General features: G+C 44.0%; 1 protein-coding gene across 2 annotated transcripts; it reads right to left on the bottom strand.

Annotated features, from left to right (window-relative positions):
• Positions 1 to 779: 779 nt before the first annotated feature.
• Positions 780 to 26860, bottom strand: EME2 (essential meiotic structure-specific endonuclease subunit 2). 2 transcript variants are annotated; one of them, XM_073553633.1, is made up of 9 exons: positions 26657 to 26860; positions 24604 to 25237; positions 17784 to 17920; positions 7852 to 7944; positions 6594 to 6706; positions 4903 to 5002; positions 4272 to 4387; positions 1409 to 1598; positions 780 to 1305 (listed from the first exon to the last, which is right to left on the bottom strand). In XM_073553633.1, exons 2-9 carry the CDS (start codon positions 25121 to 25123, stop codon positions 1069 to 1071), a joined length of 1506 nt encoding a protein of 501 aa, XP_073409734.1. In that variant the 5' UTR covers positions 25124 to 25237; positions 26657 to 26860; the 3' UTR covers positions 780 to 1068. The 2 variants fall into 2 exon arrangements, with proteins under 2 accessions (XP_073409734.1, XP_073409735.1); XM_073553634.1 differs by lacking the exon at positions 26657 to 26860 and adding an exon at positions 25918 to 25946.
• Between the last annotated feature and the right edge of the window lie 89 nt (positions 26861 to 26949).

Raw genomic sequence — 26949 nt, 5'->3', positions numbered from 1 at the left:
CTCCTAATGCTTTTGCACAAAACTGGAGAAGGCTGACGCCGTCCAGGGGTGTATACTGCAGAGGAGGAGCCAAAGTTAATCTTTTTCAGATTATGCATAGTGTCGCCTCCTAGTGGACAGCAGCATAACACCCACGGTTCTGTGTCCCCCAATTAAAGGCTAAGAGAAAGAGATTTTACGGTGAGTACACAAAAATCTCCTTTTTGGCATTTACACTTTTGAAACTAATAATCTGAATTACAAATATCCCATTGTGTAGTGTATACAGCCCTATGATCATAGACCAGTGACATGACTTGTCTCAAATTAAAACCGCTTATTTGTCAGGTGAAATGATTTTTAAGCTTGTTACACACACAGGTCTTAATAGGAACGGAATAGCCAAAATGGCAGTCGTGGAAGAAATGAATATATTTGCATACTCCAAAATAGGAGAAAATATATGTCTACAACTTTTAGACCACAAACATATCCTATGTATAATCTGATACTACAGTCATGTTTATACTTGATGGTCTATGATTGTAGTTCCATGGAGGACCTGTATACACTAAACGGTAGCAGTTTTGTATTTCTTTTATTTATAGATTAACTGATTAGTTAATCTAAAATATAGATATATATATTTTTATACATTTAAAAACTGCTACCATTCAGTGTGAACAGCTCCTATGTAGAACTGCAATCATAACTGTAGTACCAGATTACAAATAGGACTTCTTCGTAGTATATACTTATATATAACACATAAGAGAACAGGAGCTGTACACTCAAAATGGTAATGGTTTAAATTTGATTTTATTATATATTGAGCAATAAAAAAAATTGCAAAAGTGTACAAACCCTTCAAGAAATAAGGAAGACACAAGTATTAATATGCCGTAATGGCAAGTTCCCCTGTCACTGCAGTACTAATATATTCTTATACACTTGACCAGCCGACACAAGGTAATTTCATTATTACAGACGGTTTATGTTTAATTTAAATCCAGCCTAGAAAAAGAATTTCCTAGTTCTTACTGGTCAGGTCTGTTAGGAACTAATGACAGCAGCTGCTACAGACACATGCTATGAATTCAGATCCAACACTAGTTCCGGACTAGACGCAGTCATGAAAAGCCAGATCCGTCGTGATAAATCTGGACCGATTCGTCTTTCTCTCCTCCGAGCTGGTTCATCACCTTGTGTGTTGCTAGGATCATCATCTGGGTCATCACCCTCCTCTGTGTCACCCGCCTTACGTGGTACCCGTAGATCAGAGAGGAGAGTGAGTTTTTCCCGCTCAGTATTGCACGCGGCGTAAGCCTGGAGAGGGACAGAGAGAGACGATAAAGCGATCGTGGAAACCAATACATTATGGGAGTTGTAGTACATATTGTAGAGAGCTACTTTGCATGCTACAACTAACCTGCATGAGGAGCTGCGGGGAAGGATAAGCTTCGGTTATGGCTGCAGCCATTGCCGGACTAACTCTGTTTAACTGTTGAATTTGCCTACTCCAAACCAGGGGTAAACCTGTGAGTGATCCTCGAGGACCCCACCCACGCCAGCTGCCCACCGAGGTGCAGAATGAGTACGACTGAGCTTCCCAATGTTTCCTACGGACAAATAAATTATGTGATGTAAGAGCAGGGTACCCCCCAATGTGAACACTATTAAGTATTTTTGTGGGTGAGTACAATTATTATTTGTATAGCTTTGACTAAAAGAAATTATGAATTTTGTGAAAAAATATTTGGTTTAGGTCACCCTTGTCCAAGGCACACATTTTTATTTTTCTGTCGAACTGTGTAAGTTTTTGGCATTATGAGCTGCAGTTCTTAGTAGTAACATTTTGGCATACATCTGACATTTTTTTTTTCCCTTTAAGGCTTTTACTGTACAGGATAAATAAGATATTTGTTTCTTTTATGGAGGCAGGGATATGGAATACGATTTTTTTTCTTTTAAAAATGAGAGATTTAAGATTTTATGCTGGTCACGGTTATTGGCACTCCTTCATATTTTTATAGACTACAATATATTCAGAAATAAATGTAAATGTACAAAAGTTATATCCTCAGGATTTTTTAATTAGTGCGCCAAAGTAATAAAACATTGAATTTGCAACATGTAAGTTGAAAAACAAAGAAGGAACAGAATTAATTGCATGTGTAGTAATAAAGGCGCCCCTAATTAATACTTGGTTGCACACCCTTTGGCATTGATGACAACCTCCAAACATTTCTTGTAGCCATCTATAAGCTTCTTGCACTTCTCAGCTGGTATTTTCTCCCACTCTTCCTTTGCAGATTGTTCAAGCTCTTGAATGTTTGCAGGGTTCTTTTTCCCAATGGCAGATTTCAGATCAGCCCAAAGATTTCCAATGGGAATAAGGTCAGGACTCATTAATGGCCATTTTAAAATAGTTACATCACTTTTATGGCAACCAAAATGTAAAAAAGAAATTTGGTACCACACAATGGTATATAGATTAAAACTTATATCCTTTTTTTAACATAAGAATCCACATACAAAAGAAAGGTGTCAAACAGATTGAAGAGGGACTAAACAATCCATAAGAAATCCCACTACAGCAAATTTGTCACGGAAAGTATTCATACCCCTTTACATTTTTCACTCTGTTTCATTGCAGCCATTCCATTTGGTAAATTTAAAAAAAGTTCATTTTTTTTTCCTCATTAATGTACACTGCACCCCATCTTGCCTGAAAAAAAACAAATGTAGAAATTTTTGCAAATGTATTAAAAAAATAAAAGTTGAAATATCACACGGTCATAAGTCTTCAGCCCCTTTGCTCAGTATTGAGTAGACGCACCTTTTGAGCTAGTACAGCCATGAGTCTTCTTGGGAATGATGCCACAAGTTTTTCACCCCTGGATTTGGGGATCCTCTGCCATTCTTCCTTGCAGATCCTCTCCAGTTCCGTCAGGTTGGATGGTGGACGTTGGTGGACAGCCATTTTCAGGTCTCTCCAGAGATGCTCAATTGGGTTTAGGTCAGGGCTTTGGCTGGGCCAGTCAAGAATGGTCACAGAGTTGTTCTGAAGCCACTTCTTTGTTATTTTAGCTGTGTGCTTAGGGTCATTGTCTTGTTGGAAGGTGAACTTCTGGCCAAGTCTGAGGTCCAGAGCACTCTGGAAGAGGATTTCATCCAGGATATCTCTGTACTTGTTTGCATTCACATTTCCTTCAATTGCAACCAGTCAACCTGTCCCTGCAGCTGAAAAACACCCCCATGATGCCACCACCATATTTCACTGTTGGGATTGTATTGGGCAGGTGATGAGCAGTGCCTGGTTTTCTCCACACATACCACTTATAATGATCACCAAAAATAAGTTCTCCCTTCATCTCATCAGAGAATCTTATTTCTCATAGTCTGGGAGTCCTTCATGTGTTTTTTAGCAAACTATGCGGCCTTTCATATGTCTTGCACTGAGGAGAGGCTTCTGTTGGGCCACTCTGCCATAAAGGCCCGACTGGTGGAGGGCTGCAGTGATAGATGACTTTGTGGAGCTTTATCCCATCTCCCTACTGCATCTATGGAGCTCAGCCACAGTGATCTTGGGGTTTTTCTTTACCTCTCTCACCAAGGCTCTTCTCCCACGATTGCTCAGTTTGGCTGGACGGCCAGGTCTAGGAAGACTTCTGGTGGTCCAAAACTTCTTCCATTTAAGGATGATGGAAACCAATGTGCTCTTAGGAACCTTGAGTACTGCAGAAATTCTTTTGTAACCTTGGCCAGATCTGCGCCTTGCCACAATTCTGTCTCTGAGCTCCTTGGACAGTTCCTTTTGACCTCATGATTCTCATTTGGTCTGACATGCACTGTGAGGTCTTATATAGACAGGTGTGCGCCTTTACAAATCAAGGCCTATCAGTTTAATTAAACACAGCTGGACTCCAATGAAGGAGTAGAACCATCTCAAGGAGGAACACAAGAAAATGGACAGCATATGACTTAAATATGAGTGTCTGAGCAAAGGGTCTGAATACTTATGACCATGTGATATTTGTTTTTCTTTTTTAATAAATTCGCAACAATTTCTACATTTCTGTTTTTTCAGTCAAGATGGGGCGTAGTGTACATTAATAAGAGAAAAATGAACTTTTTTTGAATTTACCAAATGGCTGCAATGAAACAAAGAGAAAAATTTAAAGGGGTCTGAATACTTCCGTACCCACTGTATGTGTGTGTATATATATATATATATATATATATATATATATATATATATATATAATAGGTATGTATATCTTAACACTCACCGAAATGGGCGCTGAGCCACGCTCTTCGTCACGGCACATACATGCTGCCCGAGCTGCTTCCAAGTGTCTAGGCTTAACACCTCCATGTTGTAATACAGCTGTAGATACACAAGGGCCTGACCTCCCACAGAGCGCAACAAGAATAATACAAATACATTATAAAATTAGCCTTCATACAGCCTAGTATATGTCACCTCTTAAGAAGTCCCTATAAGTAATACTCAGAAAATTTGAGAAGCAGCGCTGAACTGCAAGTCCCTCAAGCACTGAACCCAGAGAGCTGAGCGGTCACTGACGCCATTGATTCACTTCTGCCGTATTTCTAGAGAACCTGTGGTCCTTAATTGAGCATAATAAAGACCCCAAAAGCTGAACCTAATAGCCCTCGTGAATTAAAACTGTCAGTGTTGCCCATAGCCACCAATCTGAACTCGGCTTTCATTTTTTAAACTGCTTTGGAAAAGAAAGCAGCACTGTGATTGGTTGCTAGGGGAAATGGCTAGTCTTTACTATTTTGATAAATGAGGCCTAAGGTCTCCTACTCATCCTGTGTCACTATAACTTCAAAGATAGGGTTGACTAAATATTATATTACTTATACTGAAATATAGAAAACAACCAGTTACCTCACCTCATCTATTTGTCTCCAGGTTACCCAACCATCTTCCACGTCAGGCCTTGTTTTCACCTCCAGCGAATGTCTCTCCATTTTGTGAGACAACCTTTGACATCTACGAGTGTGAATAAACATCTAATGGAAGAGTCTAGACACTCACTGTACGCGGTTTTATTTAGAGACCTTCCCCCAAAATTATCAACATCACAATGATATTTTTCTTCTTGGCTGTGATACGACAACTTAAAGGGGTTTTCCCGGACTGTGAAATTGATGGTGTATCCTTTTGAGAGGTCATCGATATCAGGCCGGTGGGGGTGCGACAACCGGCACCATCACTATTCAGTTATTTCCAGCTTCAGCTGGATTTAAAGACAGCCTGTGATGATGATTTAACCTGTTGAAGTAAAGGTAAGGCCATAATGGCCCCATTATACTGATTTAATGGATGCCTGTAATTAAAAAATATGCGGCCTGGTTCTTGTTTAATTTATCTTAGGAGTTTTAGGGTGTGTGCACACGTTGCGGATTAGCCTGTGGCATTTTCTGCAGAGAATCCGCTTCTCTTGGCAGAAAATGCAGGGTAAGACGCTGCGGAGAAAACTGCAAAAAGAATTGACATGCTGTGTAAAATAAACTATTGCGATTCCGCATGGAATTTTCCACAGCATGTGCACAGCGTTTTTGCATTTCCCATTTGTTAACATTGTGTGCACTTTGCACTGCGGATTTGAGGTAATTCCGCGCGTCCAAAAATGCTGCGTAAACGCATCAAAATCCGCAGTGTGCACATACCCTTAGTGCAATAACCTGTTTGTGCATCGGGGAGGGACTACGTAGGGTCTTTGGAGCTGCCGTGGCCCCTCCGAATTTGTATGAGCCTCCTACTTTTCATTCTGCGCTGGCGCTGCAATTGGCACTGGTGGTGCTTGCACACATTCATGTCCATACGGTCTCCAGCAAAATGGCGCCACCGGCAGCGCATGCACAGATCGAGATCTCAGCTTGTCACTGACCTGAGATCTCAATCTGTGCATACACAGCCACCAGTGCCTTTTTGCTGGAGACTGCCAAAGGTTAACCTGAGCAAGCTCTGCCTCCGGCGCCATTTTGCTAGAGAATGTTGGAACATGAATGTGCACAAATGCCGCCCATGGCAAGAGAGACGCTAGCACAAACTTTAAAGAAGGAGGCCAATACAAATGTTGAGGTGCTACAGCAGAGCTGAAGACACTAGCCATAGTCCTGCCCCTATGCATGAAGAGGCTATTGCACCAAAACTTCTAAGGTGAATTAAACAAGTACCAGGGTTACAGATTTTTTCACTACAGGTATCCATTAAATCAGTACATCGGGGCCATTATGGCCGTACCTTTACACAGGATCTCTTTAAAACAGTGAACAGACTCTGTAGTGGCCACTCTCAGATACTGCAGCTCAACTCTTATTGAAGTGAATAGGGGCTGAGCTGTAGTACCGAGGAAGCCTCTGACGATATACTCAGCTGTGCTGTTCTGCTTTGTGCACCATTTACATCGGGCCACAGCTAACACAGCTGGTGAGCGAGAGTGCCAGGTGTCAGACCCCCGTTGCCCTCATACTGATGACCTACCCTACAGATCTGTCATCAATCGCTAAAGTCCCGCATAACCCCATTAAATGAATTACAGTTCTAACAAAGGACCTATGAAAATAACAATACTTGCCTACAATAGTCTCGAAGTCCCAAAATGACCAATGTGATCTTCTTATCAGGATACTTCTTGGCAAATCCAAACACAGAACCCGGGGTCTCTTCATTACTGGAGGTTATTGGAGCCTGCGGTGTACAGAGCAATAATGTAATCATACAGAAAGACCAGCTGGGCGTGGTTCTTAAGAAAACTCCCACAGTAAATTGTTGACCACGCCCACTTGGATACAAAGATTAGAATTACATACAGGGGGGAAAAAGGGTCACATCTCAGGAACGGAGAGGAGCAGGAATAAAAGAAAAATAAAGTCAAATTCAAGAGATAAGCGGCATTTACACTGGGGTTAAAAAAAAAAACAAAAAACAAGAAGACAAACATTTATAAAATGTTTATATATATCCCTCTTTTCTAGCGCCACCACTGTGGTGGTCTCTGTCAGACCATACAGTGATCATTCATGTCGCATCTATCATTCACGTGACATCACTTGACAGACAGGATATCCTCACTATAGGTGCACCGGAGTGGCGGTGCTGGATCTGCGGGAAATTCAGCAGGTTACTTCTGTAAATTATTTCATTCTTTACTCTAACAGTTCCAGACCACACCTATGATTTTTGCATAATTAATGATTTGCAACTTTAATGTAATTTTTATTCATGAATAATTATTGTTTTTTTTTTCTAATAAATGAATGGTGCACATGTAAATAAGAAACTTTGTAATATAGCTTATTGAGAAATTGGCTTATTTTGCCTCCTGATCTGATCTTTCACGCTCGGTACAGTGTGTCTTTAGTGAATACAGATTTCCCATTACTAAGATAGGAGGTAACAGTTGGTGCTCATAAACTTCTGTGGATAATTTGCAGAAGAATGTCTGTTTGCCTCTAGCTACTCTCTACATAGAATTTTAAAAGCACCAACTATCATCTCATCTCATTAATAGGAAATGTGTTGTGACTGAATACAGATTTTGCTCATAAATTGAGAATGAACGAATGAAAATTTAGCCTTAACTCAATCCTGATACATTTCACCTGCGCTGATACATTGTAGCGCACTAGGACATGAGAAATGTTGATAATATATGCAGATTACAGATGATTGCATAGACTTCATATAATTTTAACAAAATCTGAATTTGAGCACCACGGTTACAAGATAGATCTGCAGGAGAATTTTACCATTCCCTATCTGCAAACCGAGAACTTGAAAATAGTAGTGGATCATGGACTCCTTTTCACACACTTCTCGCTCATCCTCGTTACCTGATTGCAGCAACGAACATTTAAGAGAAAGTCTTTGGGCTCCACAAGTATCAGCATTTCATGTTCTTCTCCTATGCAAAGCTCTAGACCCTCCTGCAAAATAACACGAGAGGCAGAAAATGAGAGCAGCACCAATATGGACCCAGACCACAAGTGAAAAAATAATGCAACAAAAAAAAAGAAGAAAATGCCCAAAAATGAGGACTTCTATTGGTTGCTCGGTCCACTTTTCCACCTTTCTTTGGAGCTAGTTTTCAAATATCTATAAAGTTTCCCAAGGCTGCCACCAGGAACGTCAGGGCCACATACTGGCAACATTTCCAGGCCCCCTTAAAAGCTCAGCAAATGCTCCACTGCAGCCTCTTCCTCCACCCCTCGAACCCTCCACAGTCTCACTGCCCTCACCTTCTGCAACATTTCCTCGCCAATCACACATTAAAGGGAACCTGTCATCCTTTTTTTGGCCTATAAGCTGCCGGCACCGACATCAGGGGCTTAGCTACAGCATTCTGTAATGCTGTAGATAAGCCTCCGGTGTAACCTGAAAGAGAAGATAAATGAGTTAGATTATACTCACCCAGGGGCGGTCCGTTCTTGGTCCGATGGGTGTTGCAGTCGGGCGCCTCCCATCTTCATACGATGCTGTCCTCTTCTTCCCTTCCTGTCGTGGCTCTGGCGCAGGCGCACTGCTCTGCCCTGTTGAGGGCAGAGCAGAATACTGCAGTGGCAGGCGCCGGACCTCTCCCAGCGCCTGCGCACTGCAGGACTCTGCTCTGCCCTCAATAGGGCAGAGCAGTGCGCCTGCGCCGGAGCCACGACAGGAAGGGAAGAAGAGGACAGCATCGTATGAAGATGGGAGGCGCCAGACCGAACCGCGACACCCATCGGACCGGACCGGACGCTGGGGTGAGTATATAAACTCTTTTTTCTTATCTTTCAGGTTACATCGGGGGCTTAGCTACAGCATTATAGAATGCTGTAGCTAAGCCCCTGATGTCGGTGCCGGCATCTTATAGGCCAAAAAAAGGATGACAGATTCCCTTTAACAGTTTCCATCCAACATCAGATCACATACATAGTCGTCACCTTTTGGCCAAGAGATTTTTTCAGCTGCCGCCACGACTCTTTGACCGGACCCTACTCTACCTTACCCCATTAAACATTTGTTAAAATATCCAATACTATTTTAGGAATATTTGTATTTAATTTTCTTTAAGAGAATGTGTCACAAATTTTTTACAAAAGACAACTAACACCACATACAAGGGACAAATACCGTAACACCATGAAAAGATCACATATTACAACCACTAGATACTGGATTTATCCCTTGTATGTGGTACTATTCAGTCATACCATGGCCGGACCATATATTACCACCACATAATGACCAAGTAAGATCACATAAAAGGAACAAATCCCGCCACACCATGTTTTGAAGTTCCACGATTTAAAGACTGAGTTTTTTTTACAAACAGTATTTATTGTCTATATAACATAATAAAATCTACTATTATATGAAATATATGTAAGAAACCAGGGTAAGAGTCCTGAGGAGAGAATTTGTATATTCCCAGTGCCTTCTGGGATAAGCAAAGAGTCTCTGCGAGCCCAAAGAACACTGGATTTTGTCTGCTGCAGCTGAAAGGAGGACATCGGTAAATCGCGCGCCGGTTAATTTTGGCACATTTTTCACCGCTTTGGAATCTATTTAACAATAAGAACATGGAAGAGGCCAGGAGCCATTTGGTGAGCTGCATTTCTTGCTACATGTTCACAGACTTACCAGTGGAAAAGCCAAACTTCACATGCCACAAATGCAAGCTTGTGTCCCTGTTGGAGGAAAAGTTGCAAAATCTCGAAGAGAGGTCAGCTACGTTGAACATCATTAAGGAAGGTGAAGAGTTCTTAGAGCAGAATTATCTCTTGGATGGCCATGGAACAAGGAGGCGGAATAAGATTCTGCAGGTGAACAACTGGCTTCGTTGATGGTGCCATCAGCAAGGATTTGGATTTCTGGATCATGGAGTGAATTACCTATACGATGGACTACTCGCTAGAGATGGGGTGCACCTTACGAAGACTGGAAAGCAGGTATTTGGAAGTCGCCTTGCTACACTTGTAAGGAGAGCTTTAAACTAGAACAATGTGGGAAGGGAAGCAAAAGGCCAGAAAAAGCCATACACCTGACAAATGCTATTGAGAACTCTGCTATTAGAAGTGGGAGGAAAGAACAAAGACAAAAAAAATCTAAATAATAAAAATATTGGAGAAAGAGAAACCAATCACAAACTAAAATGTTTCTATACTAATGCACAAAGCATGGGCAACAAACAAGGAGAACTGGAACTACTAACACAGGAAAAGAAATATGACGTCATTGGAATCACTGAAACATAAAGTGCTATAGCTAGAGAGACATAAATCCTTGTAGGCAGCATTGAGAGTAGAAGGATTTATGTCTCTCTAGCTATAGCACTATGGCACTTTATGACAAGCTAGTGCCCTGAGGAATTTGCTTGAATGAAACGCGTTGGTACACCTGTTTAGGGAAAGTGCAGGGCATGTGCAATATAGGGTTAGCTGTGGACTGCCCTTGTCAGAGCGGGAGTTTGGGGGATAGATGACTGTTAGCTCCATAGGGACTGACAGGTTATTGTCTTACCATTGTTATTTACCAGGGACCCTTGCATACATACAGGATCTCTGAAGACTCCCGGCTCTGCTTCATTTTGGCGGTGAGATTGTTCCTTGTTTATTTCTCACATTCTTGTTAATATGTGTAGCCGTTACCTTGTGGCTTCCATTTTTGTTATATATGTGCAATCTAGGTTATGGCATATATATGTTCAATTGTGATTTATCAATTGCTGTATCCTGGAGATATACTATTACCTATTCTAATGATTATTTAGGTGATAATTTACATCCTCAATAGTGTGCCGAGGTGGGTTTTCCCTTCTTTTTAGGGACCCTTCACTAATTAAATCGGCATTTTATGTGTTTTTTCAATTGGGTGACACACACATATTAGGCTTTTTATTCAACAGATTAAAAGTTATGTTTTAATTCCACCTATTGCTGTATATTTATATTCTTTTTTGGTGAGATTTTTCTGTGTCAATTTTTGACAAAAATTGTCCTTGATTTATTGCTCCTGTAAGAATACAAGGACAGACCAATGGAAAGGACACCATTGTAGGCATTTACTACAGGCCGCCTAAGCTGAAGAATGGATGAACTCTTTATGCACCAAATGGCCGAGTTCTCCAAAAAATATGACATAGTGGTCATGGGAGATTTCAACTATCCAGACATTTGTTGGGAATTTCTCTCAGGCAAAACTAACAGGTCAAGGAAATTCTTATCCTCTCTTGCTGACAACTTTATCTTCCAAAAGGTAGGGGAGAAAACAAGAGGAACTGCTACCTTGGATCTAATCCTTATAAACAGGGAGGAAATGGTTTAGGAGGTAAAAGTGGCTGGGACCCTAGGAGGTAGTGACCATGCTATTTTAGAATTTTGGATAACCAGAGGAGGAAGACCTGTGAAGACTCAGACATCAAGGTTAGATTTCAGAAAGGCAGATTTTAAGGGATTCAGAAAGAGAATCAGAGGGATCCAATGGCTGGATATCATGAAGGACAAAAATGTCCTTGAATCTTGAAAAATTAGATTCTCAAAGCACAATCATTAACAATTCCGAAAAGAGGCAAGAATGGGAAGCATTTAAGGAAACCAGGATGGATGAACACAGAATTTAAGCACATGCTAAAAATGAAGAAAGAAATGTTTATCAAATGGAAAGATGGAGGCATATCTAAAGAAGAATATAATGCTGTCTGCAGAACCTGCAGGGCACAAATCAGATTAATAAAGCTGACAATGAATTAAGGCTTGCAAGAGATGTCAAAAGCAATAATAAAGGATTTTGGGGATATGTCAAAAGTAAAAGAAAAGTCATAGATGCTATAGGATTTTTACAGGATGAAAATGATGAACTGGTAAGACAGGATGTTGAGAAGGCCGAACTTTTAAATTCCTGTTTTGCATCTGTTTTCTCTTAGAAAGGAAATGTAACATCAACTGTGCTTCAGTGTAATATTAAGGGAATAGAAGAATGCAGGATATCTATAAACCGAAAGATAGTGAGGAAACACTTAGCTAACCTAAATGAATTCAAGTCTCCAGGTCCAGATGAATTACACCCCAGAGTACTGAAGGAGATAGCAGAAGAAATTTTTGAACCACTCTCCATAATCTTTGAAAATTCTTGGAGAACAGGAGAAGTCCCAGAAGACTGGAGAAGAGCAAATGTTGTTCCCATCTTGAAAAAAGGGAAGAACGTGGACCCAGGGAATTATAGGCCGGTGAGTGTGACATCTTTACCAGGAAAGATCTTTGAACAAATTACTAAACAACATTTACGTAAGTACCTGGATAAAAATGAAGTGATTAACCAGAGTCAGCATGGGTTTGTAATAATAATAACTCATGTCAGACTAACTTTGAAAATTTCCTTCTATGACAAAATCACTGACTGGGTGGATCAGGGAAATGCTGTAGCTATAGTGTATCTTGACTTCACCAAAGCATCTCACACAATCCTTATTGACAAAATGACTAAGTTGGAATGGACAAGGCAACTGTTAGGTGAATTCATAACTGGCTTAGTGATAGGACCCAAAGGGTGGTCGTAAATGGCTGCACTTCCAGTTGGAAGAATGTCTCAAGTGAGGTACCACAGGGCTCTGTCCTGGGCCCTGTATTGTTCAACATCTTTATCAATGATTTAGATGAAGGAATTGAGGGTAAACTGATTGACACAAAGCTAGGAGGGATAGCTAATACTAGAGAAGAGAGAGAGGATTCAAAAAGATATAAATAAAATGGAGAAGTGGGCAGCAACTAACAGAATGGTTTTTAACAGGGAAAAATGCAAAGTACAACATCTGGTCAATAAAAAGGAAAAATGCATATACAGAATGGGAGGAATAGGGCTGAGCAACAGCACATGTGAAAAAGACTTGGGTATACTAAAAGATCACAGGCTGAACATGAGTCAACAGTGTGATGCAGCAGCAAAAAAGGCAAATACAATTCTAGGATGTATTAACAGAAGCATACAGTCTAGATCACGTGAATTCATTATTGCCCTCTACTCCTCTTTGGTCAGACCTCACCTGGAATATTGTGTCCAGTTTTGGGCACCACATTTTAAAAAAGACATCAACAAACTGGAGCAAGTTCAGAGAAGAGTGACCAGAATGGTGACTGGTCTGCAAACCCTGTCTTATGAGGAAAGGTTGCAGGATTTGGGAATGTTTAGCTTGCAGAAGAGAAGACTGAGAGGAGACTTAATAGCTGTCTACAAATATCTCAAGGGCTGTCACAGTGTAGAAGGATCATCTTTATTCTCATTTGCACAAGGAAAGACTGGAAGCAATGGGATGAAACTGAATGGGAGGAGACACAGATTAGATATTAGAAAAAACTTCTTGACAGTTAGAGTGATCAATGAGTGGAACAGGCTGCCACGAGAGGTAGTGAGTTCTCCTTCAATAGAAGTCTTCAAACAGAGGCTGGACATACATCTGTCTGGGATGATTTAGAGAATCCTGCTTTGAGCAGGGGGTTGGACCAGATGGGCCAGGAGGTGTTAGGAGTGGCAGAAGGCACTAAATAAAAAATATAAATAAAGTGCCTTCGCCACTCGGGGTCCACCGTGCGGAGGATGGAAAAGCCGCAGCTAGGTGATAACAGAGGTATCAGGCGGTAATGTGCACAGGGTTTAACTGCACCCAAAGTGCACAGCACAGACTCTGTTAAACTCACAGAGTCAAAGAACACAAAACACCAAAATACAAAAACGCTGAGTCTGTTAAGAGCACAGAACGTCAGTGCTATACCCGCGGTATACGGTCACAGGAGTAGCACTATATGGCGGTACTTACTCCGTCTAGACCTACCGGAGGAATTGGGTGCAGAGCGTTCGCAACCAGGAACGCCAACAGAGCTGCTACTGCAGCGCGGCGAGGACAGAGCCGCTGAGAAGACACCGCTAATTAGCAGGCGCAATGCTGACGCTTAGCTGCTGTAGTATAGGGGCATAGCGCTCTGGCGCTGTATACTGGCACTAACTCAACCACTCTCACAAACGTAGTATCAAAGGGTAGGGGTTTCCAATGAGTCATTCACCAGTCCATGCATCCATCAACAAACATACAGCAGCATTATAACTATACTAGCTCATGGCAGAACGGCCATGCACGCTTTTTATAGCGAACGGTACCTTCCGGAAATCTCCAAGGCTCCAGGAAGAGCCAATGGGATTCGACACAGGACCTGAGCACCTGACTCCCGAACTCCAATGGGAGTTCGTCCCATGAGCATGCTCAGATGAGGGAACAAAGGACTTAGCCTCTGGAGAGAGTTGCCTCAGGGCAATCTCCTCTGCAATCTCCTTTACAGCAGGAAAGGCGCAGGAGACTGCAGCATGTGAGGATCTAGATTTCAGCAAGGGAGAGGCAGAAATCTGACTCCAAACATTACCCCCCCATCCTAGGGCCCCCTCCTCCCTGAGCCCTCCGGACCATCAAGCTGTGCCCTGTGGTGGCATAGGGCACAAACTCGTCCGAAGGCGAGCTTGGTGTCCTGGTAGGTGAGACGGTAAACCGGGACACCTGGACGGCATCAGTGGAGGCAAGGTCACCAGGTTTCAGAAGAGACACCTGGGAAATGGCGGGAGCGGCCGATGCAACAGAGCGTCGCCGTGAATCGGCGGCCGTCGCCACCCTCTGCCTAGGAAGGCTATCCTGAGCACATGAGGTGCATGCCTGAATAAATATTTTGATGGCCTGAGCCCTGTGGGGCCACCAATACGCACCGGCCAATAGCTTCGTGGTTTGCATATAGCCCCGATGGTTGTGCGCATTGGACGCGTGTGCCTAGGCGAGAACCTGAGTCCTAAGACGAGGAGGGACAAAGATCTCGACGACCAGTTCAGATTCCTAGCATTGCGGGGAGCTGGCTTCCTGAGAAGCAGCACACACATGGTAACAACTGCAAAAGGGCTCTTGGGTCGGACCTGTATCAAAACCGGTGCGAGACACCTCCATGGGCTCTGGGGGTAGAACCTCTGGCTCAGGCAACTCAAGAGGTTCAAAAAATTTGGGAGCCGAGCTAGCTCTCCGCTTGGAGTGAGCACGCTCCATACCGCGCTCCGAAAAACCGAGGTCGATACGCGAGGAGACAGAAATTAGCTCCTCCAGGCTGGGGGGGATCTCTCTAGTGGAGAGAGCATCCTTGACATGCTCCGCTAGTCCACGTCAAAAAACGGGGATAGGGGCCTTGTCGGACCACTCCAGCTCGGACGCCAGTGTCCGAAAACGGACGGCATACTGGCTAACCGAGAGCGACCCATGAGTCAGTGCGAATAACTGCAGATACGTGTCATGCGTGACCCGTGGGCAGAGGAAAACCTGCTTGATGGCCATTAACAGGTGCCCTGCGGTCCGTATCTCAGGATCACCGCACCCCCATAAAGGCGTAGCCCATTCCAGAGCTTTGCCCAGCAGTAGGGATATAACAAATGCCACCTTGGCCCGTTCTGTGGGGAATTGCGCAGCCAGCAGCTCCAGGTGGATTGAGCACTGGCTGATGAAACCCCTACAGGAGGCGCCATCCCCGGAGAACTTATCGGGTAACGGGAGGCGGGTGACTGTCGGTGCAAGGGTGGACACGGACATACGGCCTACCGCATCAGTTAGAGCCTGTACAGCAGCATCAGTAGCTTGTGCAGCGGTGAGAGCCTTCTCAAGAGTAACCAGCCAGTTCTCCAGCTGCCGTATGCACTGCATAAGTTGCTGCTGATCTTCCATCACTAGCCAGGCCCTGGCGCTAGTGTAATGTTAGGAGTGGCGGAAGGCACTAAATAAAAAATATAAATAAAGTGCCTTTGCCACTCGGAGTCCACCGTGCGGAGGATGGAAAAGCCGCAGCTAGGTGATGACAGAGGTATCAGGCGGTAATGTGCACAGCACAGACTCTGTTAAACTCACAGAGTCAAAGAACACAAAACACCAAAATACAAAAACGCTGAGTCTGTTAAGAGCACAGAACGTCAGCACTACACCCGCGGTATACGTGACAGGAGTAGCACTATATGGCGGTACTTACTCCGTCTAGACCTACCGGAGGAATCGGGTGCAGAGCGTTCGCAACCGCGAACGCCAACAGAGCTTCTACTGCAGCGCGGCGAGGACAGAGCCGCTGAGAAGACACCGCTAATTAGCAGGTGCAATGCTGACGCTTAGCTGCTGTAATATAGGAGCATAGTGCGTTGGCGCTGATACTGGCACTAACTCAACCACTCTCACAAACGTAGTATCACAGGGTAGGGGTTTCCAATGAGTCATTCACCAGTCCATGCATCCATCAACAAACATACAGCAGCAGCATTATAACTATACTAGCTCATGGCGGAACAGCCATGCATGCTTTTTATAGCGAACGGGACCTTCCGGAAATCTCCAAGGCTCCAGGAAGAGCCAATGGGATTCGACACAGGACCTGAGCACCTGACTCCCGAACTCCAATGGGAGTTCGTCCCATGAGCATGCTCAGATGAGGGAACAAAGGACTTAGCCTCTGGAGAGAGTTGCCGCAGGGCAATCTCCTCTGCAATCTCCTTTACAGCAGGAATGGCGCAGGAGACTGCAGTATGTGAGGATCTAGATTTCAGCAAGGGAGAGGCAGAAATCTGACTCCTAACAGGAGGTCCCTTCCAACTCGACCATTCTATGATTCTATGAATTGATACCACTTCTTTATCCAAAGTGTACCATGTGTACATGATTGTCAGACAGCTTGCATTGCTGTCCGTGCATGGGCCGGGGGCCCGATGGGTCATCGTCTGTGCACCGCGGTCATTAGGCCACTGCCTGGAACCCGGAGAGCAGAAGCAAAGAAGGGGGGGCACAGACCCAGTCTGTTAGGAATCTGGTTTCTACCATGCCTATGCAGGATCCAGATTCTCACATTTATCTTCAGAGGTTAAGTCCTTTGTGCCATCTTCTGAGCATGCTCACGGGACGAGCTCCCATTGGAGTTCAGGAGTCCGGTGCTCAGGACCTGCTCCGGATCCTATTGGCTCCTTTTGGAGACCTGGAGATTTCCGGCAGGTCCCGTACGCTATAAAAAGTGCGCATGGTCGTTCCGCCATGCGCTAGCATTTTCATACGGCTGCTGTATGTATGGTGATGGATGCTTGGACTGGTGACTGACTTATTAAGAACCCCTTCCCTCTGATAATACGTCTGTGTGAGTGTTTGGGCATCAGCCAGTATTAGCGCCAGCTCGCTCAAGCTTCATCTTTGCCAGCAGCTAGCGTCCTGCATTGCGCTTGCAGCAGAGCGGTGCTTTCTCTGCGACTCAGTTCACGCCGCGCTGCGGTTGCAGCCTGTCGGGCGTTCGCAGTTGTGACGTTCCGCATCCTATTTTTACGGTAGGTCTAGAAGGAGTAGTCCTGGTGTTTAAGGCTACTTCTGTGACCTTTAATACCGTATCTGCATCGCTGGAAGTCTGTGACCCTGTGCAGACTCAGTGTTATTTATGCTTTTGTTTGCAGCTCTGTGCATATAACAGAGTCTGCTTCAGTGCACTGGGTGCAGCTAAAACCCTGTGCACATTACCGCCTTAGTGCTCTGCCTCTTTTAGCAGCGGTTATTCCATCCACCGCACTGTGGACCCCGAGTGGCGAAGGCACTTTATTTATTTTTTATTTAGTGTCTTCTGCCACTCATAACACAGTCTCTATGCTTCTGCTCACTGGGCACCATACAACAGTAAGGGTAGTAATGCCCTAATAGCGGTCCTGAAGTTTCCATAGATTCATTTTCGTAAATGTGCAAATGTTATAAATCCCATCTTACTACACACGTCCAGTCTCCGGGCATCTCTCTCCGCCAAGTGACACTACAGGGAGCAGAGTGCGGCTCTATAGCGTAATTATAACCGGCTGTGCTTAAGGATTCCAATAGATCTTCACATCCAACATCCTGTAGGAGACCTGCAGAAAATGCAATAAGATACCATAGAGTTAAACAGGATTTCTCCCATTGAGACATATTCGGTTCATTTTTTTTCTGTAGATAACAAATAAGTAACAAAAAGAGCATAAATTGTCCTTGTTGGAATGGAGAGAGACTTGCCATAAATTGGCTCCCTGGTGGCCTTATGCCATAAATTAGGGTCGACCAGAAAAAGCAGAGACCAAGTATAAAGCATGGTGAAGGGACAATATGTCTGTACAGCTGTGGGAGAACTGTCATTCCTAGCATAGCTGAACTACAGGTGAAAAACTACACATTTCCTGGTCTGTTATTATGAATGAACCATCTTACCGCTAGATGTAGAGGATGCCCCTTTACCACTGTCACAGGCATAAGTTTATAAAGATCATTACAAATATCTCTTTACTGTCCCCTCATTATGTTTATACATTGTAATAAGATCGCCCTTAAAGGGAACCTGTCACCCCCCAGGGCGGTTTTAAGTAAAAGAGCCACCTTCAGTAGCACTAAGGCTGCCCTCTGTGAAGGTGGCTCTTCTGTTTCTGACCCCTAGTAACGACAAAATATTAACTTTTATAACTAGGTCCCAATACCTTAATGCTCCCATAGGTATGTCGCGTCCCCCTGTATCAGCCGCCTCCCAGCCGTCCATCATGCCTCTGTTGTGTCTGGGCGCAACCTCCCAGCCGTCCATCATGCCCCAATCATGCGTCTGGGTGCCGCCTCCCATTCGTCCATTATGCCCGTCTTGCGTGTGGGCACCGCCTCCCATCCGTCCATCATGCCCGTCTTGCGACTGGGCACCGCCTCCCATCCGTCCATCATGCCCGTCTTGCGACTGGGCACCACCTCCCATCCGTCCATCATGCCCCTGTGCGCCGCCTCCTCCTGTGTAGTATGCCGGCGCCTGCACTGTGACAACAGCTCTCGGGCATGCGCAGTGCGCGCTGCCTGAGAACCGACATCGGGCTATCGCCTGATAACACACTGCGGGACGGGATCTGGGGCCTCCGCAACATGCAGGCGCGATAGCCTGATGCCGGTTCACGGGCAGCACGCATTTCGCAAGCCCGAGAACTGTTGTCACAGCGCAGGCGCCGGCATACTACACAGGAGGAGGTGGCGGCGCACAGGTGCATGATGGACGGATGGGAGGTGGCGCCCAGATGCAAGACAGGGGCATGATGGACGGCTGGGAGGCGGATGATACAGGGGGACACAACATACCTATGGGACGCATTACAGGTATGGGGACCTGGTTATAAAAGTCAATATTTCGGTGTTACTAGGGATCAGAAACAAAAGAGCCACCTTCACAGAATGCAGAGCATCACAATATTATATTTGCCTAGGAAAACCGGCATTTCCAATTATACATAAATCATACAAAAAAGGGGGTTGGAAACCATGTGCCATAAAATCAATGAATTTTTATTATGAACAATTTAAAATTGCAGTACAATGTTATACATATGGGAGCAATAAATGCAAAAGAAGAAGGCCAATCGACCGGGTACAATAGGGTCCAGAAAAAAGTATATATCTGTGATTCATTTGGTCAATTTATCAAGTATATAATAATGGTAAACCAAAATAATTAATGGCGCTCAAAGCATAAGAGCTTCCAGGAAAGAATTACCTGAACAAATATGTATCTCCAAGATAAATGACAGAAATTCTATTCAAAACCCCATTACATAAAAATCCAGCAAAAGCCTTAATCCCTAAGTGGCATTAGTGTGTACAGTATATACTAAATGGATGCATAGTGCAAAATGCAAAAAAAGCATGCTAAAAAATGCATAGTGCAAAAATGTAAGAGCATGAAAAATACCTACATAGGATACGACATACAGTAACACAATCCTAAGTCTCTAAATGGCAGAATAATAATAATAATAATAAATTTTATTTTTATAGCGCCGACATATTCCGCAGCACTTTACATTTCAGAGGGGATTTGTACAGACAATAGACATTACAGCATAACAATAATCACATACAGTAGATTATAACAAATACCAAGAGGAGTGAGGGCCCTGCTCGCAAGCTTACAGTCTATGAGGAAAAAAGGGGAGACACGAAAGGTGGGTGGTAACAGTTGCCCTGATTGTATGGACCAGCCATAATGTTAGGTGTGTGACAGTACGGACACAGAGGGCTAATGGATGCATAAAGCATGTGGGAACATGATGCTGGGAACCTGGTTATGGTAAAACTTTTGGCTCTGCCACACAGGGATAGGTTAGGTTAATGTGTTGAGGCGATAGGCCAGTCTGAATAAATGCGTTTTCAGGGCACGCTTAAAATTGTGGGGATTGGGGACTAATCGTATTGACCTGGGAAGTGCATTCCAAAGAATTGGCGCGGCACGTGTAAAGTCTTGGAGACGGGAGTGGGAGGTTCTGACTATTGAGGATACCAACCTCAGGTCATCAGCAGAACGGAGGGCGCGGGTAGGGTGGTATACTGAAACAAGGGAGGAGATGTAGGGTGGTGCTGAGCCATGGAGGGCTTTGTGGGTGAGGGTAATAAGTTTATACTGAATTCTGGAGTGGATAGGTAGCCAGTGTAATGACTGGCACAAGGTAGAGGCATCGGTGTAACGATTGGTGAGGAATATGATCCTGGCTGCAGCATTCAAGACAGATTGGAGAGGGGAGAGTTTTGTAAGAGGGAGACCGATTAGAAGAGAGTTACAATAGTCGAGACGAGAATGAATAAGAGAAACAGTAAGAGTTTTTGCAGCGTCAAAAGTAAGAAAAGGTCGAATTCTAGAAATGTTTTTGAGGTGCAGATGACAAGAGCGAGCCAGTGATCGAATGTGGGGGGCAAAGGAAAGCTCAGAATCAAGTATGACCCCAAGACAGCGGGCATGTTGCTGGGGAGTAATAGTGGAACCACAGACGGAAATGGCAATGTCGGGTGTAGGTACATTAGTAGCGGGAGGAAACACAAGGAGTTCAGTCTTTGACAGGTTCAGTTTCAGATATAGTGAGGACATGATATTAGACACAGCGTTTAGACAATCGCCAGTGTTTTCTAGAAAGGCTGGCGTGATGTCAGGAGAAGAAGCGTATAATTGGGTGTCATCAGCATAGAGATGGTACTGGAAACCAAATCTACTGATTGTTTGACCAATAGGGGCAGTGTACAAGGAGAAGAGGAGGGGGCCTAGAACCGATCCTTGAGGAACCCCAACAGTAAGGGGAAGGTGAGAGGAGGAGGAACCGGCAAAAGAAACAGTAAAGGAGCGGTCGGAGAGATAGGAGGAGAACCAGGAGAGAACGGTGTCCTTGAGGCCAATGGAATGGAGCATAGTGAGGAGGAGCTGATGATCCACAGTGTCGAATGCTGCAGAGAGATCCAAGAGAATTAGCATGGAGTAATGACCATTTGATTTAGCTGTTAGCAGATCATTAGAGACTTTAGTGAGGGCAGTTTCAGTGGAGTGTAAAGAGCGGAAACCGGATTGGAGAGGGTCAAGAACAGAGTTTTCTGAGAGATAGCGGATAAGACGGGAGTGGACCAGGCGTTCCAGGAGTTTAGAGATGAAGGGAAGATTAGAGACAGGTCTATAGTTAGCGGCACAGTTTTGGTCGAGGGATGGTTTTTTAAGTAGTGGATGTATGATGGCATGCTTAAATGAGGAGGGAAAAATACCAGAAGAGAGAGAGAGGTTAAATATTTTAGTTAGGTGAGGGGTGACAGCAGGGGAAAGGGACTGGAGGAGATGTGACGGAAATGGGTCACTGGTGCAAGTAGTTGGGTGAGAAGATGCAAGGAGCCTGCTTACTTCTTCTTCTGTGACTGGTTCAAAATCAGAGAGTGAGTTAGATGCAGTGGGGGAGGGAGGACAGTGCATGGTATGAGGGGATTTGGAGATAATTTCCTGTCGGATCTGGTCAATTTTTTCTTTGAAGTAATTGGCCAGATCGTCAGCTCGGAGCTCCGTGGTTGGGTCCTGTACTCTTGGGTTGAGTAGAGAATGAAAAGTGTCAAAGAGACGTTTCGGGTTATTGGACAGTGAGATGATGAGGGTGTTGAAATAGGTTTGTTTGGAGAGGTGAAGGGCAGTGTTGTATGTTCTAAGCATAAACTTAAAATGGATGAAATCTTCGTGTAGATTGAATTTTCTCCACAGACGTTCGGCGCACCTGGAGCACCGCTGCAGGAAACGTGTTTGCACCGTGTGCCAGGGTTGTCGCCGTCTGCGTTGTGGTGTTCTATTTATAGGGGGTGCAAATTCATCCAGGGCAGTTTGAAGTGTTTCATTGTAATGCTTCAATGCAGAATCAGGACATGAGAGGGAGGAGATAGGGGCCAATGAAGACTGCAAGTTCTTCATAAGTTTCTGGGTGTTAATGGCCTGTATGTTTCTATAAGTCTGGACAGTGGGGGTGACCTGAGCAGCCTGGCAGTTCTTTATAGAGAATGAAAGAAGATTGTGGTCAGAGAGCGGGAGAGGGGAGTTTGCAAAATCATCCACTGCACAAAGCCGAGAGAAGACCAAGTCGAGGGAGTTTCCGTCTTCATGCGTTGGAGAATTAGTAAGCTGCGAAAGGCCAAATGAGGAGGTTAGAGATAAAAGGTGAGTAGCAGATGGGGAGAGGGGAAGAGCAATGGGGATGTTGAAATCTCCCATGATGAGGGTAGGGATGTCACAGGAGAGAAAATGTGGAAGCCAAGTGGCAAAATGATCCAGGAACTGATGGGAGGGGCCGGGAGGACGATACACCACCGCCACTCGCATGGAGAAGGGGGTGTAGAGTCTGACGGCATGGACCTCAAAAGAAGGGAAGACAAGTGAGGGTACTTGAGGGATAACCTGAAAGGTACATTTTGGTGATAGGAGCAGACCAACGCCTCCACCAGCTCTATTGTCTGATCTTGGGGTATGAGAGAAGTGTAGCCCCCCGTATGAAAGAGCAGCAGCAGCGGTAGTATCTGACTGCTGGATCCAGGTTTCAGTAAGAGCCAGGAGGTTAAGAGAATTAGAAAGGAAGAAGTCATGAATGAAGGAGAGTTTGTTACACACTGAGCGAGAATTCCAAAGTGCACAATTAAGAGAGACAGATGGCATGCAGGGAATATTAATAAGATTAGAGGGGTTTCTGAGTGTAGCAGTGGGGGGGTTTGACTTTCTATAACATGGGGGACCAGGGTTGGGAGCAATGTCTCCTGCAACTAGGAGAAGGAGGATAGAAAGAGTGAGCAGATGGTTAAGTGATTTGTGAGAGCGTCTCTGGTGTTGAATGGTGGGACTGGCTGGATCTGTGCAATTTAACAATGTGAAAAGAACATGAGTGCTATACATAGGAGAGGAAAGAAGCGAGGGGCCAATATGGATGGAGTGTGGAGAGTTAATGCCAGGGCGGTGGATGTGTGTGAATGCAGCGGCCAGGATAAAAATTACACAAATGCATATGGTATATATTTGTTGTATTCCAAATGTACAGGGAGTAGATGTATATAAATGTCTTACCTGTCTCCTGTCCTGTTTAACTGCCATGTTATAACTGCCAGAAGTACTTTGATATATGTACTTCGATTACATGTGCAGAAATGCCACCCCTGCATAAATGCTCCCCCTAGCTAGGTCTGAATATATAGGAGGTTAAGGCCAAGTTTTTTTTTTGTTTTTTTTTTTAGGCTCTCTCTGCTCGTTAATCACACTAAATTGAGACACCAGGACCCAATAAAATGTTGTGGTCAAATAAACACATGTCCAGCACTACATGGATCATAAAGCACTTTGAAAAGTTTCTTGACCTCACAACATAAGGGGACAAGCAGAGTAAGTTGAAAAAACTATATACCAGATATAAGCTTGCAGAGTTGAAAACACATAGATAGCATTCAGGATTAACTGCTTGCTGACATTGAATGGAGACACAGGAGTGGATTCAGAGCAGAGATTGGAAAAGCTGGTTACCAGATATAAGCTTGCATAGTTGAAAACACATAGATAGCATTCAGGATTAACTGCTTGCTGACATTGAATGGAGACACAGGAGTGGATTCAGAGCAGAGATTGGAAAAGCTGGTTACCAGATATAAGCTTGCAGAGTTGAAAACACATAGATAGCATTCAGGAGTGAGTATATACCAACTAGATGCATAGTGCAGTAAACAGACATGCTAGAAAGTAATGCAACACGGTGAGTTTGGCGCAGGTCGGCGCACCGTCAAAAAGACGCATGCGCCCATAGGTGGAGCTGACCGGAGGCGTGGCTGTGGGCGGAGGTTAGCGGCGGCCGTGCGCAGCCCAACGCAGCTCCAAGCAACGTAAGTGTGAAACTAGCCTTAGTGCTGCTAAAGGTGGCTCTTTTACTTAAAAATGCCCTGGGGGGGGGGTGACAGGTTCCCTTTAAGCCTTTGTCTTTCCAAACTGAATAAATCCCAAGTTTAATACCCTGTCTTGGTCGATTCTCTCAATTCTAATACTTATGCAATATTTCTATTTTGTCTGGCTCCAATGTGGAGGGAGAACGCCTTTTCTTGAATTTGGTGGTGGTGAAACCTCTGTCTCTGTTTTAAAGAACCCCATAAAAAGAGAAATCAAAAGAACCATTAAAGACCCCACCTAGAACTCATTCTGATAGTGACCTATAGAAACTTCCAGTTTATGTCTACAGTAGTTCTCATCCATTGATCGTAATGTCACAAAACATCCTACCGGCATCCAGCTGGACCATCATGTATTTCCCACACTGATCTGGTCTCAGGAGCTTCAGCGCTAGTGCAGATTCTTTTCGTTTCACCTTCTCATCCTTCTCCTGATTCCGGATCTTCTCTTTCTCCTGCCTTTTGGACTCTTTTTCCTTCCTTTGTTTGTCTGTCCGTAACCTGTGAGCTTCCAGTTCATCAGGGTTTTTTCTCCTCCTGGTTCTTTTAGTTGGACTGGGAGTTGTGGAATCAGATAAGGGCACAGGTAACGTAGATATAGGGACCTCAGTGGAAAGTTGAACTTTAGTATTCAGATCTAGATCCTCCAGTCTATTCTGAGATATCTCAGAGGCTTCAAGTTCTTCATGAAGACTTTCCTTTCTTGGCAATTCTGCAGTCTGTTCATCATCCGTCTCAACATTAGCAGACTCTTCCTCCGTCTCGGAGTCGGATATCTCCCAGGTTTTAGCCCTTTTTATTATTTTGATTGGGGATCTTGAAATAAATCCTTTGTCTTGTTCAGTTCCCATCACAAAATGCGGATATGAGACATCAGATTTACTATTTCTCCATTAATTGTATCATCTTCCTTAAATTAGGGGGGTCTGTTGTCACAGATCCAGGATGGCTAGAAGATAGTCTTCCTATCAGAATAAGAAAAAGAGGATATAAAAGGACAACGCAGAGAACAGACATAAAATATACATTAAAGATGCAGAATATTATTAGTATCATCCTTTAGTGCCGACATATTCAGACGTCCATATTTAGTCTGGGACTGTTGACATTTTTGTGTTTATTTGTGAGCATAAGGCCCAATTCATTATTTTATTTGTACATTTTTAGCACGGTTTTCATTTGAGGATTTCCTCCTTTTAATTTGTGCCTGATTTTTTTTTTTTTATTGTTGTTTATAATTGTGGGCATGGTTTGGGGTTTCCAGATATTTTTGGCCGATTTACCGAATATTTTTGCACACATGTACTTCAGTTCCCCTTCCCAAAATGATTTTAAGGCATCTCGCACAACCAAATCAAATCTCTTGCTTTGCACTTAGGAAGAGCAAACGCCCCGAAACACGTGTCTGCAAATAGAGTATCTGGTTTGGCTTTTATCCTAAGTTATGTGGTCGATATTGACTTGTGGGATTGTTACTTTCTATAGGTGGCGCAAGTGTCCAAATCCTCTCTATCTCTGACAAGGTATTTAGCAGATTTAAAGAAGTTGTCCACTACTTTTACACTGATGCCCTATTCTTAGGATAGGGCATCAGGGTCCGATAAGCTGTAATCGGTGGTGGCGGCTGCCGTCCGGTGTTACTTACTTGCGGATCTTGACCGTCTACTTGTAGTGTCCGGGGCTTGTTACTGCACATCCACCTCCTATTGAATGAAATAAAAGGCAGATGTGTCGTACCCCACAACGGACACTACAAATAATAGACGGCCAGGTAAGTACTTCCCGCCGCCGGCACCGACATTTAGCAGAACACACAATTGTTTGGGCTAAAAAATTGCTAAACGGGCTAAAGACAGAAATAAACAGCATTTTTTAACTATGTTTCCATCATTTTCAAGATTATGGCTCAAACATAAAAAAAATACAAGACAAACAAAAAAAAAAGTGATTTAAAATAAATAAGAAATGGCGAATCAGACCCCAGAAAAATAATGGTCAACTAAATGTAACCAGTTTCACACAATCCCATCCACGGTCAGTCCGGACAATGAGGGCATGTGAAGGCAGTCTAAGGTGGTCAAGTCCGCCCCTAAAAGTTGGCTAGCATGATAAATGTTCTCTAAGAAAGGATTAAGTTGTGGAAACCATGTGATCAGTGACATCCTTTTATGACCATTTGAAGTAGACTGTTCATAATTAGGAAAATAAAGCTGTTTTTTTTTCTTTTTATTGAACAGCGCCACCCTTGCCACAGGTTGTGCCTGGTATTGGATCTCCTGAGAATCCATTCCAATGAAATAGAACTGTAATATCAGACACACAGTGGACTGGTGTTTGGCAGTTTATGGTAGAGAAAAACTACACATTTATCAGCAGCTACTTACCTGACACCTGCAATCAAGCACCAGACAGATTCTGCACTTTCTCTTCTTGGACAACCCCCATCACCCTAACGATGTCCCCCCCAATGTGCAAGGCACTGGCAGAGTGTAGATTCTAGATTAGCCCCTCTGCCAAAACCTGGCTCCGTCAAAATGTCTCCTTCATAAAGACAACTTCATTCTCGTCCCCTAAACACACGGTCACGTGACCAGACAGGAAACGTCACATGGAGGGGCTGTCAGCGTCCATTTTTCTTTCGGGCAGATCGTTTTTTTTTCCTATTACGACAAATAAA

Source organism: Dendrobates tinctorius, unplaced genomic scaffold (genome assembly GCF_039654945.1).
Source record: "Dendrobates tinctorius isolate UK_male_01 unplaced genomic scaffold, ASM3965494v1 ptg000202l, whole genome shotgun sequence".
Taxonomy (NCBI): Eukaryota; Metazoa; Chordata; class Amphibia; order Anura; family Dendrobatidae; genus Dendrobates; species Dendrobates tinctorius.
The sequence above is the reverse complement of the archived record's forward strand: the minus strand, read 5'-3'. Positions and strand labels throughout refer to the sequence as shown.

What these genes read in the sequence shown, in the direction of transcription:
- EME2 (XM_073553633.1), bottom strand. Translation starts at nt 25,123, where the DNA reads ATGGGAACTGAACAAGACAAAGGATTTATTTCAAGATCCCCAATCAAA. An exon ending in ATGTTCGTTGCTGCAATCAG is followed by an intron (nt 6,707 to 7,851) that starts GTAACGAGGATG and finishes TGTACACCGCAG; the next exon opens with GCTCCAATAACCTCCAGTAA. An exon ending in CCTGGAGACAAATAGATGAG is followed by an intron (nt 4,388 to 4,902) that starts GTGAGGTAACTG and finishes GTGGGAGGTCAG; the next exon opens with GCCCTTGTGTATCTACAGCT.